Source organism: Prionailurus viverrinus, chromosome X (genome assembly GCF_022837055.1).
Source record: "Prionailurus viverrinus isolate Anna chromosome X, UM_Priviv_1.0, whole genome shotgun sequence".
Lineage (NCBI taxonomy): Eukaryota > Metazoa > Chordata > Mammalia > Carnivora > Felidae > Prionailurus > Prionailurus viverrinus.
This window is the reverse complement of record NC_062579.1, coordinates 49973539-49988118: the sequence shown is the minus strand read 5'-3', so window position 1 is coordinate 49988118 and position 14580 is coordinate 49973539. Positions and strand designations below refer to the sequence as shown.

At 36.6% G+C, this 14580-nt stretch overlaps 1 protein-coding gene across 7 annotated transcripts in view; it reads left to right on the top strand.

Moving 5' to 3' along the window:
- Positions 1-14580, top strand: part of OPHN1 (oligophrenin 1) — a 608271-nt gene that overhangs the window by 191802 nt on the left and 401889 nt on the right. For all 7 annotated transcript variants that reach the window (XM_047844278.1, XM_047844279.1, XM_047844280.1 and 4 more), the window contains exon 3: positions 722-817. In XM_047844278.1, coding sequence (XP_047700234.1) covers positions 722-817 — 96 coding nt within the window. The remainder of the gene's footprint in view (positions 1-721; positions 818-14580) is intronic.

Genomic DNA, 14580 nt, shown 5'->3' with positions numbered 1-14580 from the left:
CTTTTATATAATAAAATTCAAAACTGTTCACCCAAAGTAAAAGCATTTGTCTGGCCATACCATCCTGAAGTTTGTTATTAAGTGCCTTCCTAGTTCAGGTCTCTCGGTGAATACTATGTGAGCAACTTAAATTTGTTCTCCTGCCAGATAGTATTCTAACCCAGGATTCCATATGGTTAATGTGTAACATTTCCATGTTGTGCCTGTGTTGCCATGGAAAAGGCCCTGAAGAGACAGGCCATCTGGCTTCTACTTTTGGCTCTGCCAGCTAGCTTGGGGACTTTGATTACCACAGTTATAAAATTCAGCTACATCTTTCTTTGTAGAATGATTGTGGATATTTCTTTGGTGAGAGGTGAGAAAGCATTTAGTCCATTGCCCATAATTGGTGCTCAAAAGAGCCTCTTTTAGAAGTAAAACTAAGTAGTTTTAGGTCTTTACAGGCTTTGGGTAGAACGAGTCAGAAAGGATAGGGAGTGAGATTAAAACATGTCCCATAACTTAAAAGGATTCACTAAGATGCCTTCCTTCCTCCTTAATGTATGATTTTCATTGCTCAAATCTTCTACTGAGGGTGAGATCTTTTGTTTAACTTGATTAAATGCAAGTTGCTAACTCCCAGGAGCACTTTGCTTTTTCTCCTATTCGCCCTAACAGAGATGAGTAAATCAGTTAAAGGACAGAAATTTTGACCATTTCTTCTGTTTCTCTTACTTTGCAGATTATTCTTCAGCTGTTCAGAAATTTTCTCAGACACTTCAGTCCTTTCAGTTCGATTTCATTGGAGATACTCTGACTGATGATGAAATTAACATTGGTAAGTCTTCACCTACATGTGGTCATGTGCCTCTTGAGGCGATTCGGAGACCATTCAGTCTCCTAGGTTTCTAGATACAGAGAACTTGGGCACCTTTATCCTCTGTGGTCTTGTGCCAAGCTCATGGGAAGCTGCTTATGAAGGATAAAGAAACACTGCTTGTCAGTCCTGTTCCCCACTCACACAAAAGCAATAAAAATATATCCCTGAAGCCTCCACTGAAGCCTTTGTATCAGTCTGCAGGAGAATTTTTCTTTAAAGAATATAATACATGAAAATAGATATTTGTGTAAGGGATAAATTAAAGAGTGATTTAAAAAAAATTTCCAAAATGATTTAGAGTAAGAGTCCTCTAAGCAATAAACTCCCCTAGAGAGTTTAAAATTAGCATTTATATATGTACAGCTTTTCAGACGACAGGACATTTGGCATCTCTCTTGGAACTGAATTTAACAACTCACTCTATCAGCTGTGTCATCTTGGACAGATATTTCTTTTCTCTGAGCCTTAGTCTTGTCCTCTGTAAAATGTGGTTATTATTAATAGCAAGACTGTTACCATGAGGAGATTGAACAGTGGAGGGTAAAGAACTTTGTGTTTGTGTTAGTTGTAATGAAGTTAAAGTAGTATCAGCAAACCATGGCCCTTGCGCCAAACTTGCCTGCCACCTTTTTTTTTCTTTTTGTAAATAAAATTTTGTTGGAACACAGCCACATTTATTTGTTTAAATATTTTCTAAAGGTACTTTTGTGGTAGGAAAACAACATTGAGTAGTAGTAGTGACTGGATAGCTTTCAAAGCCTAAAATATTTGCTCTCTGGCCATTTAAGAAAAAGTTTGGTAACCACTGAATTGAAGAGTTAGTGTAAAGCATTTGCTAGACAAGAACATTGAACCACAGAAATGTTGCAAATGATTTAATGTCACTGAAACAAGTTAGTTACACAGTTCTATTTATGAACCCCAGCATTAAAATATAAAATGTATTATTATTATTAAATGACATTTGTAGTAAGTATAATATATAAAAGTATAAAATTACCTATGATAATAGGATATTCTAGCACAGAAACTTTGTATTAGATGGTATTGGCATGTTATCTTTTAGTTCTTTTTTCTACATGTACCTCTTTTATATGTATGCAATTTAGTTCATAGTATATACATGATTTTAACTTTTTAACCTACCTTTTATCATAATTATCTTCTTATATCAATTCAAATTCTTTTTAAGTTTCATGGGGGGCAAGGACATTGTTTTTATTCACTGCTATTTCCCCAGCAGGTAGAGGAGTGCCTAGCATGTAGTAGATACTCGATTCATGTTTACTGACTAAATAATGGGTGCATTCAGATCTCATTATTATTGGAGCCATACTGTACATAATATTCAACTATTTAGCTTATTTTCAATTTTTCACTATTATAAACAATACTGCAATGAGTGCTTTTATGAGATTATGATTGGTGACTATTTGTTTTGGTAAATGTAGTGGTGTAACTAGTGAGGCACACATTTGCATTTAGATTATTTACTTATTCATTCCACTTCACTTTACTTTTGCAAATCTATTTTTGTCAAAGGGCATGACTTATTTAAAAGTTAATTTCATGGGCTGTAGAATCAGATAGGCCAAATTTGAACTCTAGCTTTGGACCTTATTATCGGTGTAAACTTGGCAAGTGACTTTCCCTGAGTGTTAATTTTTCTCATCTTTGAAATGGGGATGAGGTGATCAATTCCAAGTGTACACAGTGTCTAAATACATTTTATCTATGTAATTGTTGTTAACATAAAATTTGATGTATTTGTACTCTGCAATGGATTGGATATTTTTGTGTCCTTCCCAAAATCCATATGTTAAAATCCTAACCCCTGATATGATGGTATTAAGAGCTGGAGCCTTTGGGAAATAATTAGGTCATGAAGGTGGAGCCCTTCATGAATGGGATTAGTGCCCTCATAAAAGAGACTTCAAAGGGCTCTTTTACCTTCCTCCCACCACGTGAGAATACAAGTTGTCAGTCTGCAACCTGGAAGAGGGCTCTCACCAGAACCTAACTATGTTGACACCCTGATCTCAAACTTCCAGCCTCCAGAATTGTGAGAAATATATTTCTGTTGTTTATAAGCCACACAGTCTATGGTATTTTGTTACAGAATCCTAAACTTCGTAAGACGGAAATCAGTACTGAGAAGTGGGGGGAACTGCTGTACCAAATACCTAAAAATGTAGAGGTAGCTTTGGAATTGAGTAATGGGAAGAAAGTACAAGAATTTGGAGGTGCATGCTAGGAAAAGCCTGGATTGTCATGAAAATAATTTTAAAGGCAATTGTGGTGACAGCTCAGAAAGAAAAAAAGAGAGCCACAGAGAAAGCTTCCATGAAGAACATGTTATTGGACAATGGAGAAAAGCCATCCTTGTTACAAAGTAGGCAAAGAACTTGGCTGAATTGTATTTGTGTTTTGTGGGAAGTAGTATTTTGTGAGTGATAAAATGGAATATTTGGATGAGGAAATTTCTAAGCAAAGTGTTGGAAGAATGGCTTTGTTCTCTCTGTTTATAGTAAAAGCTGAGAGGAGAGAATGAATTGGAGATGGAATTATTAAACAAAATGGAAACAGAACTTCAAGATTTGGACATTTCTATGCTTGCCCATATTACAAAAAATGGCAAAGTGTATTTGGAAGAGAACACCAAGGGTGTGGTGGACTGACCATTGCATAAAGAGCTCAATATGGATGTAACCATGGATATAATCAACTATCACAGCAGAAGCCAGGAATAGAGATGGGATTATATGAGCAGAAATACCACCAGCTGGGAATATAGGAAACAAAAAATGTGACAAAATGAAGAAAAACTGGTTGACTTCTTAGACCCTATTAGACCAGACCATAGAGCTATTTGGCTATGAACATGCACTATTCTTCAAGATAAGAGAAGAAGGCCTCTGAAACCGCTTCTGAGATCATCAGGGCTGCCACTCCTATCATATACATAGTGTACATAGGCTTTGGGGGCCTACTCTTAGATTTGAAAGGGCAAGACCAATACCCAGGGAGCTGTAGGAGTGGGCCTACTGAGGGTATAACACCTACTCTACCATAAATGTCAACCAGTGCCATTAAGGAAAAATAAAGTGGGTGAGGTTGAGCATGATGGCTTATAAACAAAAATAAAAATGACCCCCTGATATGTCAGGTTCTTGTGGCTGTCTGTGAGCTCCATGTAAGGTGTTAGCTGGACACATTTGCTTCTTAATGTATGCTTTACAACAACCTCTTAACTCAGTTACTGTTTGCCTGCCAACTCCAGATATTCTTGGTTATCAGCTGATCATTGCTTTTAGGGCTGATGACTCATGAACTGACCTTTATTGATGGGGACTGAAAAAAGATTTTGAGATTTTAATTGGCCTGTCATATTCACTGTCCTTGTTGAATTTGTCATTTTGAGAACTGGGATGTGTGGTGGTAGTGACAGTAACACCCAATGCTCCAACAGTTTAAGGTGAGGCTTTTTGGAGGCTTTAAGAAGAAATATTAGAGAGCATACTGGGAGAGTATTGTTGGGAAAGAACAGTTGCTTTGGAAGTTGAGACAGCAGAGTGTGCCATCCCCTCCAGTTGCCAATACTACTGGCCCTGAGTCAGTAGATCTTCCATTTAACTGAAAATATTGGTAGAAGGACAGTTGCAATACAATTTTGGGATGAGATTTAGATTTCACATTGCATGTGAAGAGGGCCTTGCAGTTCTTTCCATAATGCATTTTTCATGATGGCTGCAAAAGGTGACTCAGTACCATTAAGCCCCTTGTAGATACTATTTGTCTAACAGAAATGATAGTGATTCCTAGAGGATGTGAGGCAAAGCCTGAGGCTTCTGTGAAGAGTCCCGTCCGTTGATGATCAGCTCTAGTACCTAACTTGAGCAGTCTGTGTACAACAGAAACAAGTGGGAGGAAGTGTCTCACTGCCCTGAAGATGACATTTGTTCCTGCTCTTAGAGTAAGACATCTGTGCCTTCAACTGGCATTGTATGACTTTTTCTCTACCTCTAGAGCTCAATAACTAAAGGAAATCTCAGGTATTTAGGTAGTTTTGTATATACTTCAGATTTATCAGCTATAGGATATTAGCAATATTACCTAAACTTGTTGGGCCTGTTTTCCTCATCTGTAAAGTAGGAAGTATAATCTATTTCACAAGACTGTAAAGAGTAAATCAGATAAATACATATAACAGAGAGTATATGTAAATCATTTGGCTCAGTGTCTGGCATATGATTGGTGCTCAATATCTCATGGTCGTTATTAATCTTAGCAGGAAGGTAGTAGAACCCAATTTTTTGAAAATGTCAGTTTGCAATTTGATTTCCTGAATAACTACAAGAAATATAAAATAAAATGTTAGTATTCCAGGGACCTTAGAGGATATCTAGTTCAGTTATTTCTAATATATGTCAGAGGCACCTGAAGCTCTTACTGATCCTGTCTCAGGACCTCTCTTAGATCAAATGAATCAGAATCTCTGTAGTGGATCCCAGGTCTCTGATTTCTGTACAGTCATCATAACATCAGTGAGCATTTTGGAACTCATTAGTTGTCAGGGATTTTCAAACTGTTCCTTGGATCTTCAATGTCTCCTATCCACCCAAGCTCAAATGAAGCATGTAAGAATTTACTTGAAAATTCGAATTTCAGATTAAAAAATAAGCTGATATTTTCAGAGTGCTTACTGAGTAAGAGGTCTTGTTCTAAGAACTTTACATAAACTAATGAGAGAAAGTCAGAAAGACAGTGACTGAAAGGTGTGTGTGTGCACACACGCACACACACACACACACACACACACACAAGGAAAGAGAGAGGGAGAGAGGAGAATATACTAGACTAGTTTACCAACCTCCCCACCACCACTCCTGCCAATTCTAAAGATAGGGAAATTGATGTCCAGAGGTGGGCCAGTGATTGTTGAAGGTCTCACACAGTTAAGTAGTGCCAAGTTTATTACTGGAACCAAGGTCTCCTAAAGCCCAATTGATTTATTCAACCAATTTTTACTGAGCATCTGCTGTGAACTCTACCTTCATGGAGCTTCAGTTAAATTTTAGGAAGAAGTACAGGTGCCTAGGTGGCTCAGTCAGTTAAGTTCGAGCCCCGTGTCAGGCTCTGTGCTGACAGCTCAGAGTCTGGAGCCTGCTTCAGATTATGTGTCTCCTTCTCTCTCTGCTCCTTCCCTGCTCTCTCTCTCTCTCTCTCTCTCTCTCTCTCTCTCTCTCTCTCAAAACTAAATAAACATTAAAAAAATTAAAAGAAAAGTTTTAGGAAGAAGTATAAGCAAATAACTTCCTATATCATTGCAGTACTAGGAGCAAGAAAGAAGAATGCTTCCCACATAGGTTTAAGAGAACTTTCCTGCTCTTTTCTGAGGAACACTGCCATGTGTTTGTTCATTAGTAAATAGGTAGAAAGTGTCCACTAAATGCCATAGACTGGGGTTTCAGGTACACAATGTATCTCTCTGCCCTCCAAGATATCATAGTCTATTAAAGGAGGCAGATATGTTTTCACTCATATGTGGATCTTGAGAAACTTAACAGAAGACCAGGGGGGAAGGGAAGGGGGAAAAATAGTTACAAACAGAGAGGGAGGAAGGCAAACCATAAGAGACTCTTAAATACAGAGAAGGATCTGAAGGTTGATGGGGGGGTAGGGGAGAGGGGAAAATGGGTGATGGCATTGAGGAGGGCACTTGTTGGGATGAGCACTGGATATTGTATGTACGCGATGAACCACGGGAATCTACCCCAAAAACTGAGAGCACACTTTACACACTGTATGTTAGCCAATTTGACAATAAATTATATTTAAAAAAAATGAGGCAGATGAATAAACAGACAATTGCAATACAATGTAAGTATTGTGGTAGAGGTAGGCACACAGTAGCCCCTATTCCACACTGTGTGTGTGTGTGTGTGTGTGTGTGTGTGTGTGTGCGTGTGTGTGTGTGCGTGTGTGTATGTGCGTGTGTCTGTCTGTCTGTCTTGTATTAGTGGTGGGGAGAATAAACAAGGAAGGCTTCTGAGAAAGATTATATCTAAGATCCAGGGCTAGGGTGAGGCAAGTGAGGCTTCTAAGGCAAACATTTAATAAAGCACTTATTCTCAGATTCATGGAAAGTACAGGTGGGCACCAGAGTGTGAATGCCTCCTTAAATTTTGTACCCTAAGTGCCTCACCTGCCTCTTTTCTGTTTTGGTCCTGATCTGAGTTGAATTTCTAAAGGATGAATGAGAATTAAAGAGGGGAGAGAAAACACATAAAAAAAATCACAGTTGAGGGGAGTGAGATTATCTCTCTTGATACTGGAGGACATTGAATGTGACTGGAAAGAGTAGGGAGGAGTCAGAGATAAAGACCTAGAGATTGAATAAAGGCTAAATTAGAGTCTTGGCAGGTAATAAAAGTGAGCAAAGCAGGCTGGATATAGGATGGCAATTGATATTCTGTCTCTGTGACTTGGTAATGAGAGGTAGGGCTGTGGCGAACAAAAAAAGACATGCTCCATCTAAGAGCAGCATCTTTGACTGGGCTCCAGTGATTGTTTCCACCTAAAATATGTGGGTCTACATTGCCATAATCTCTTATTTTTTTCCAGAAAGTGACACCCATATATTTTATGCCTAGTATTAAGTGCCACCAGTAAATTAAAATTGAAAACACAGCAAACCAAACAAAACATACCTGTTGGCTGAACACACTGCATGGGTTTGTGATGCTGTTGCCTGGGTTAGACAATAAGGGACCTGGAATACCTCATGAAATATTTTGGATTGTATCCTGAAGCTTATGGGGAGTAATACCCAAATGGCAAATGATCAAGCAGGAGACCTAGGCAGATACCCAAAAGATTTGCTTTAACCTTAAAAACTCTGAGTATTATCTGGTAGACCTCACCAGATAATATGTGTTTCTTGTGTTGTTAATTTTAACCATTCTAACAGGTATGCAGTAGTATGACACAGTGGTTTTGATTTGTATGTCTCTGATGATGAGTGAGCATCTTGTCATGCATCTGTTAGCCATCTGGATGTCTTTCTTGGAAAAGTTCCTATTCATATTGTCTGCCCATTTCTTAACTGGATTATTTGTTTTCTGGGTGTTGAATTTGCTAAAATCTATAAAGATTTTGGATATTAACCCTTTATCAGATGTCATTTGCAAAAATTTTCTTCCATTACTTACCCTGCCTTTTAGTTTTGTTGATCATTTTGTTCCCTGTGCAGAAAGAAGCTTTTTATCTTGTTGAAATCCCACTAGTTCATGTTTGCTTTTGTTTCCCTTGCCTCTGGTGATGTGTCTAGTAAGAAGTTGCTATGACTGAGGTCAAAGAGGTTGCTGCTTGTATTCTTCTCTGGGGTTTTGATGGTTTTCTGTCTCACATAGGTCTTTCATCAATTTTGAATTTATTTTTGTTTATGGTGTAAGAAAGTGGTTCAGTTTCATTCTTCTGAATGTTGCTGTCTAGTTGTCCCAACGCCATTTGTTGAAGAGACTGTCTTTTTACAATTGGATTCTTTTTCCTGCTTTGTCAAAAATTACTTGATGATACAGTTTTGGGTCTATTGCTGGGTTCTCTATTCTGTTCCATTTGTCTATGCGTCTGTTTTGGTGCCAGTACCATACTGTCTTGAAGATTATAGCTTAATAATATAACTTGAAATATGGAATCATGATGTCTCCAGTTTTATTTTTCTTTTACAATATTGCTTTGACTATCCAGGGTCTTTTGGGCTTCCATACAAATTTTAGGATTGTTTGTTCTAGCTCTGTGAAAAATGTTGGTGGTATGCTGATGGAGATTGCATTAAATGTGGATTGCTTTGGGTAGTATAAACATTTTAACAATGTTTGTTCTTCCAAACCATGAGAATGGAATACTTTTCCATTTATTTGTATTATCTTCAATTTGTTTTATAAGTGTTCTATAGTTTTCACTGTAAAGATCGTTTACCTGTTTGGTTAGGTTTATTCCTAGGTTTCTAATTGTTTTTGGTACAATTGCAAATGGGATCAATTCCTTGATTTCTTTTTCTACTGCTTTGTTATTGGTGCATAGAAATGCAACTCATTTCTGTATGTTGATTTTATATCCTGTAACTTTGCTGAATTCTTGTATTCATTCTAGAAATTTTTTGATGGAGTCTTTTAGGTTTTCTACATAGAGTATCATGTTGTATGTAAATAGTGAAAGTTTGTCTTTTTTCTTTGATTTGGATGCCTTTAATTTCTTTGTTGTCTGATTGCTGAGGCTAAGACTTCCTTGTTAAATAATACTGGTGAGAGTGGACATCCTTGTCTTGTTCCTGAGTATAGGGGAAATGAAAGGCTCTTAATTTCTCCCCACTGAGGATGATATTAGCCTTGGATCTTTCATATATGGCCTTTATGATGTGGAGGGTTTTTAATCAAGAATGGATGCTGTACTTTGCCAAATGCTTTTTCTGCATCTATTGAGAGGATCATATAATTATAATCCTTTCTATTATTAATATGATGTATCACATTGGTTGATTTGTGAATATTGAACCAGAACTGCAGCCCAGGGATAAATCCCACTTGATCATGGTGAATAATTCTTTTAACGTACTGTTGAATTTGATTTGCTAGTATCTTGTTGAGAATTTGTACATCCATGTTCACCAGGGATATTAGCCTGTAATTCTCCTTTTTGTGGGGTCTTTGTCTGGTTTTGGAATGAAGGTAATGCTGGCTTATAGAATGAGTTTGTAAGTTTTCCTTCCTTTTATATTTTTTGGAACAGTTTGAGAAGAATAGGTATTAACTCTTCTTTCAGTGTCTGGTAGAATTCCTCTGAGAAGCCATCTGGGCCTGGAATTTTGTTTTTTGGGAGATACTTTATTACTGATTCAGTTTCTTTGCTGGTAATGGGTCTGTTCAAATTCTCTATTTCTTCCTGTTTCAGTTTTTGGTAGTTTCTAGGTTTCCAGGAATTTACCCATTCCTTCCAGGGTGCCCTGTTTATTGGCATATGATGTTTTATCATATTATCTTGTAATTGTTTGTATTTCTGTGGTGTTGTTTATGATCTCTCACCTTTCATTCATGATTTTATTTCTTTGAGTTCTTTCTCTTATTTTTTTATAAGTCTGTCTAGGGGTTTGTGAATTTTATTAATTCTTTAGTAGAACCAGCTCTTAGTTTCATTGATCTTTTCTACTGGTTTTGTTTGTTTGTTTCTATATTGTTTATTTCTGCTCTAGTCTTTATTATTTCACTTTAGGCTAGCTTTAGGCTTTATTGACTGTTCCCTTTCTAGTTCCTTCAGGGGTAAGGTTAGGTTGTGTATTTGAGACAATTCTTGCTTCTTGAAGTAGATTTGTATTGCAATATACTTCCCTCTTAGGATTGCCTCTGCTGCATAATAAAGGTTTTGGACTGTAGTGTTTTCATTTTATTTTGCTTCTATGCATTTTTAATTTCCTCTTTAATTTCATGGTTAACTCATTCATTCTTTTTTTTTAATTTTTTTAAACGTTTATTTATTTTTGAGACAGAGAGAGACACAGCATGAACAGGGGAGGGTCAGAGAGAGAGCGAGACACAGAATCTGAAACAGGCTCCAGGCTCTGAGCCATCAGCACAGAGCCTGATGCAGGGCTTGAACTCATGAACCGCGAGATCATGACCTGAGCCGAAGTCGGATGCTTAACCGACTGAGCCACCCAGGCGCCCCAACTCATTAATTCTTTAGTAGGATGTTCTTTTACCTGTAAGTATTTATGTTCTTTCCATTTTTTTTCTTGTGGTTGACTTCAAGTTTCATAGTGTCGTGGTGTGAAAATATGCATGGTATGAATTTGATCTTTTTGTACTTGTTGAGTGCTGATTTGTGACCCAGTATGTGATCTATTCTGGAGAATGTTCCATATGCACTCAAAAAAATAATGTGTATTCTGCTGATTTAGGATGGAATGTTCTGTATAAATCTGTTAAGTCCATTTGGTCCAGTGTGTCAGTCAAAGCCATTATTTCCTTTTTGATTTTCTGCTTAGATGATCTGTCCATTGCTGTAAGTGAGGTGCTAAAGTCCCCTACTGTTATTGTATTATTGTCAATGAGTTTCTTTATGTTTGTTATTGGTTGGTTCATATATATGGGTGTTCCAAGTGGGGGGGCATAAATATTTATAATTGTTAGATCTTCTTAATGGGTAGACCACTTAATTATGGTATAATGTCCTTCATTATCTCTTATTTCAGTCTTTCATTTAAAATCTTTAAAAAAAGATAAATATCACTAGTAATAAGAATATTGATACCAAGAATCCCTTACTGTGATACACTGGGAAGGTTATGGTACCACTTTTGTGTTATTTTGCCAAAAATGTATAGCCTCAGGGCACCTGGGTGGCTCAGTTGGTTAAGCTTCTGACTTCAGCTCAGGTCATGAGCTCACAGTTCACAGGTTTGAGCCCTGTGTCATGCTCTGTGCTGACAGCTCAGATACTGGAGCCTGCTTTGGATTCTGTGTCTCCCTCTCTATTTTCCCCTACCCAGCTCACACTCTGTCTCTGTCTCTCTCTCAAAAATAAATGAACATTAAAAATTTTTTAATTGCAAAAATAAAATAAAAAAAATAAAAATAAAATAAAATAAAATCTAATTTGTGTGCTATAAATATGGCTACTCCAGCTTCCTTTTGGCATCCATTAGCATGATAGATGGTTCTCCATCCTTTTACTTTCAATCTGTCAATGTCTTTAGGTCTAAAATGAGTCTTTTGTAGGCAGCATATAGACATATAAATGAGTTTCTTTATCCATTCTGATATCCAATGTCTTTTGATTGGAGCATTTAGTCCAATTACATTCAGTGAGATTATTGAAAGATATGAGTTTAGTGCTATTCTGTTACCAGTAATGTTGGTGTTTCTGGTGATGTTGTCTGGTCCTTTCTAGTCTTTGTTGCTTTTTTTCAAGTCCCACACCAAGGAACCCTCCTCCCTCGCTTAATATTTCTTGCAGGGCTGGTGTAGTAGTAATAAACCTCCTTTAGTTTTTGTTTGTCTGGGAAAGTATTTATTTTTCCTTTTTTTCTGAGTTACATCCTTACTGGAGATAGTATTCTTGGCTGCTTATTATTCCCATGTAGCATGTTGAATTTATCCTGCCACTCCCTTCTGGCCTAGCAAGTTTCTTTAGACAGATTGGCTGTGAACCTGATCTGTTTTCCCTTGTAGGTTAAGGACTTCATTCCCTTTGCTGCTTTCTGGATTCTTTCCTTATTTTTGTATTTTGTAAAGGTTTCTATGATATGTCTTGGCAATGGTCAGCCTTGGTTGAATTTATTGGGAGTTCTCTACGCTTCATTTCCTTTTTTGAATAGTTTGAAAAGCATGAACATTATCTCTCATTTGAATGTTTGGTAGAATTGCCCCATGAAAACCCCTGGTCTTAGACTTTTCTTTATTGGGAGTTTTTTGATTAGTAGTTAAATTTTCTTCCTAGTAATTGGTCTGTTCAAATTTTCTCTGTCTTAATTGAGTTTTGGAAGATGATATGTTTTTAGGAATTTATCCATTTCTTCTTGACTGTCCAGTTTGTTGGCATATAATTTTTCATAATATTGTCTTATAATCCATTTTGTTTTTGATGTCAGTTGTCATTTTTTCCTCTTTCATTTCTGATTTTATTAATTTGAGTCCTTTCATTTTTTCTTGATTGTGCATTAAAGGTTTGTCAGTTTTGTTTAGCTTTTCAAAGAACTAGTTTTGGTTTCATTGCTCTTTTAAATTGTTTTAGCCTTATTTCACTTATTTCCATTTTACTTTATTATTATTTCCTTTCTTCTAATAAATTTGTGTTTTGCTTATTCTTTTTCCTGTTCCTTTAGATATAAGGTTAGATTGTTTATTTGAAGTTTGTTTTGCTTTTTGAGGTAGACTTTTATTACTGTAAACACCTAAAGTAATTTTTTATAGGTATGTACTTCCTGTTATTTTGTTAATTTTTTCTGTTTGATTTTGTAGTCTTCCTCTGTTCTTCTTTTGCTGCATCCCCTTGTTGTTTGATGGCTTTCTTTCATGTTCCTTTGTCTTTGTTTTTTGTGTGTATGTAGTTTTTTTTTTTTGTGCTGTTTCTGCTGAAAAAATCATTTGATAACCTTTTGGGTGTTTCTCTTGTGTGAAACTGTTAGCTTTTCTTTTGTTGAAGATTCTGTTTTTATCTTTAATCTTGGACATTTTAAGTATTGTGGATAATCTCACCTTACTGTGTCTTTTGCTTTTATAAAAATTAACCCTAAACAAGCATTTGCAGGGTTAGCTATTAGAAGGTACTGTAATGATCCATAATATTTGGTTAAAATGTAGGAGTAAGAAGCCTTATAGGACTTCGTATCTCAGAGCCAGAAATAACCATTGCCCAAACCTCTTGTTTTAACCTTTCATATGTATTTTCCAACTTACCATAGACATGAGCAAAGAATGGTGAATATGAGACCGTTTGAAAACTGAAAACACCATTCTGAGGAGGGGGAGACAATTAGAGAAACATGTGTGACATAGATACTGTGGCTGTGACAGGAGTCACATTATTATCTTACAGTGGTTAGACAGAGCTTTAAATTCATGTCCTCTTTGTGTAGCTAGCTTTGTGACCTTGGCAGTTCCCTTCTATGGACTCTATTCTTCTTATGATTTAATGAAAGTAGTTGGACTATGATAGATAATATGGAGAAGTTTGAGGCTTTTGATGGTGGGTAACCAGATACAAAAAAAAATCTTTACTTCTTGCCTGTTGACATATACTTTGGTGTGTTTTTAAAGTATCTTGATCACCTAATAAATAAACTTATAAGGTCTTTTAGAGGCCAGTAATGGAATATAATGGTTTTCCTTGATTCAGTTACTTAATTTTAGGTTGATTCAGAACATTTACAAGCTCATTCTATGAGGCCAGCCTTAGCTTGATTCTGAAACCAGACAAAGACCCTACTAAAAACGAGAATTACAGACCAATTTCCTTGATGAACATGGATGCAAAAATTCTCAGCAAGATACTAGCAAGTTGAATACAACAATAGATTAAAACAATTTTTCACCATGATCAAGTGGGATTTATTCCTCAGGTGCAAGAGTGGTTCATTATCCCCAAATCAATCAATGTGATACATCACATTAATAAAAGAAAGGCTAAGAACCTCATGATACTCTCAATAGATGCAGAAAAAGCTTTTGACAAAACACAACATCATTTCTTGATAAAAACCTTTAAGAAAGTAGGGATAGAAGGAACATACCTCAACATCATAAAGGCCATATATGAAGGACCAACAGCTAAAATCATCCTCAATGGGGAAAAACGGAGAGCTTTACTGCTAAGGTCAGGAACATGACACGAACTTCCACTCTCACCACTGTTGTTCAACATTCTACTGGAAGTCCTGGCCTCAGCATTCAGACAAGAAAAAGAAATGAAATGCATATAAATTGGCAAGGAAGAAGTCAAACTTTTGCTCTTCACATACAACATGATACTGTACGCAGAAAACCCAAAAGGCACCACCAAAACGCTGCTAGAAACGCTGCTACATTAATTCAGCAGTGTCGCAGGATATAAAATCAATGTAGAAATCAGTTGCATTTCTATACAGCATTAATGAAGTAGCAGAAAAAGAAGTCAAGGAATCGATCCCATTTATATTTGCAACAAACCCCATGAAATATCTAGGA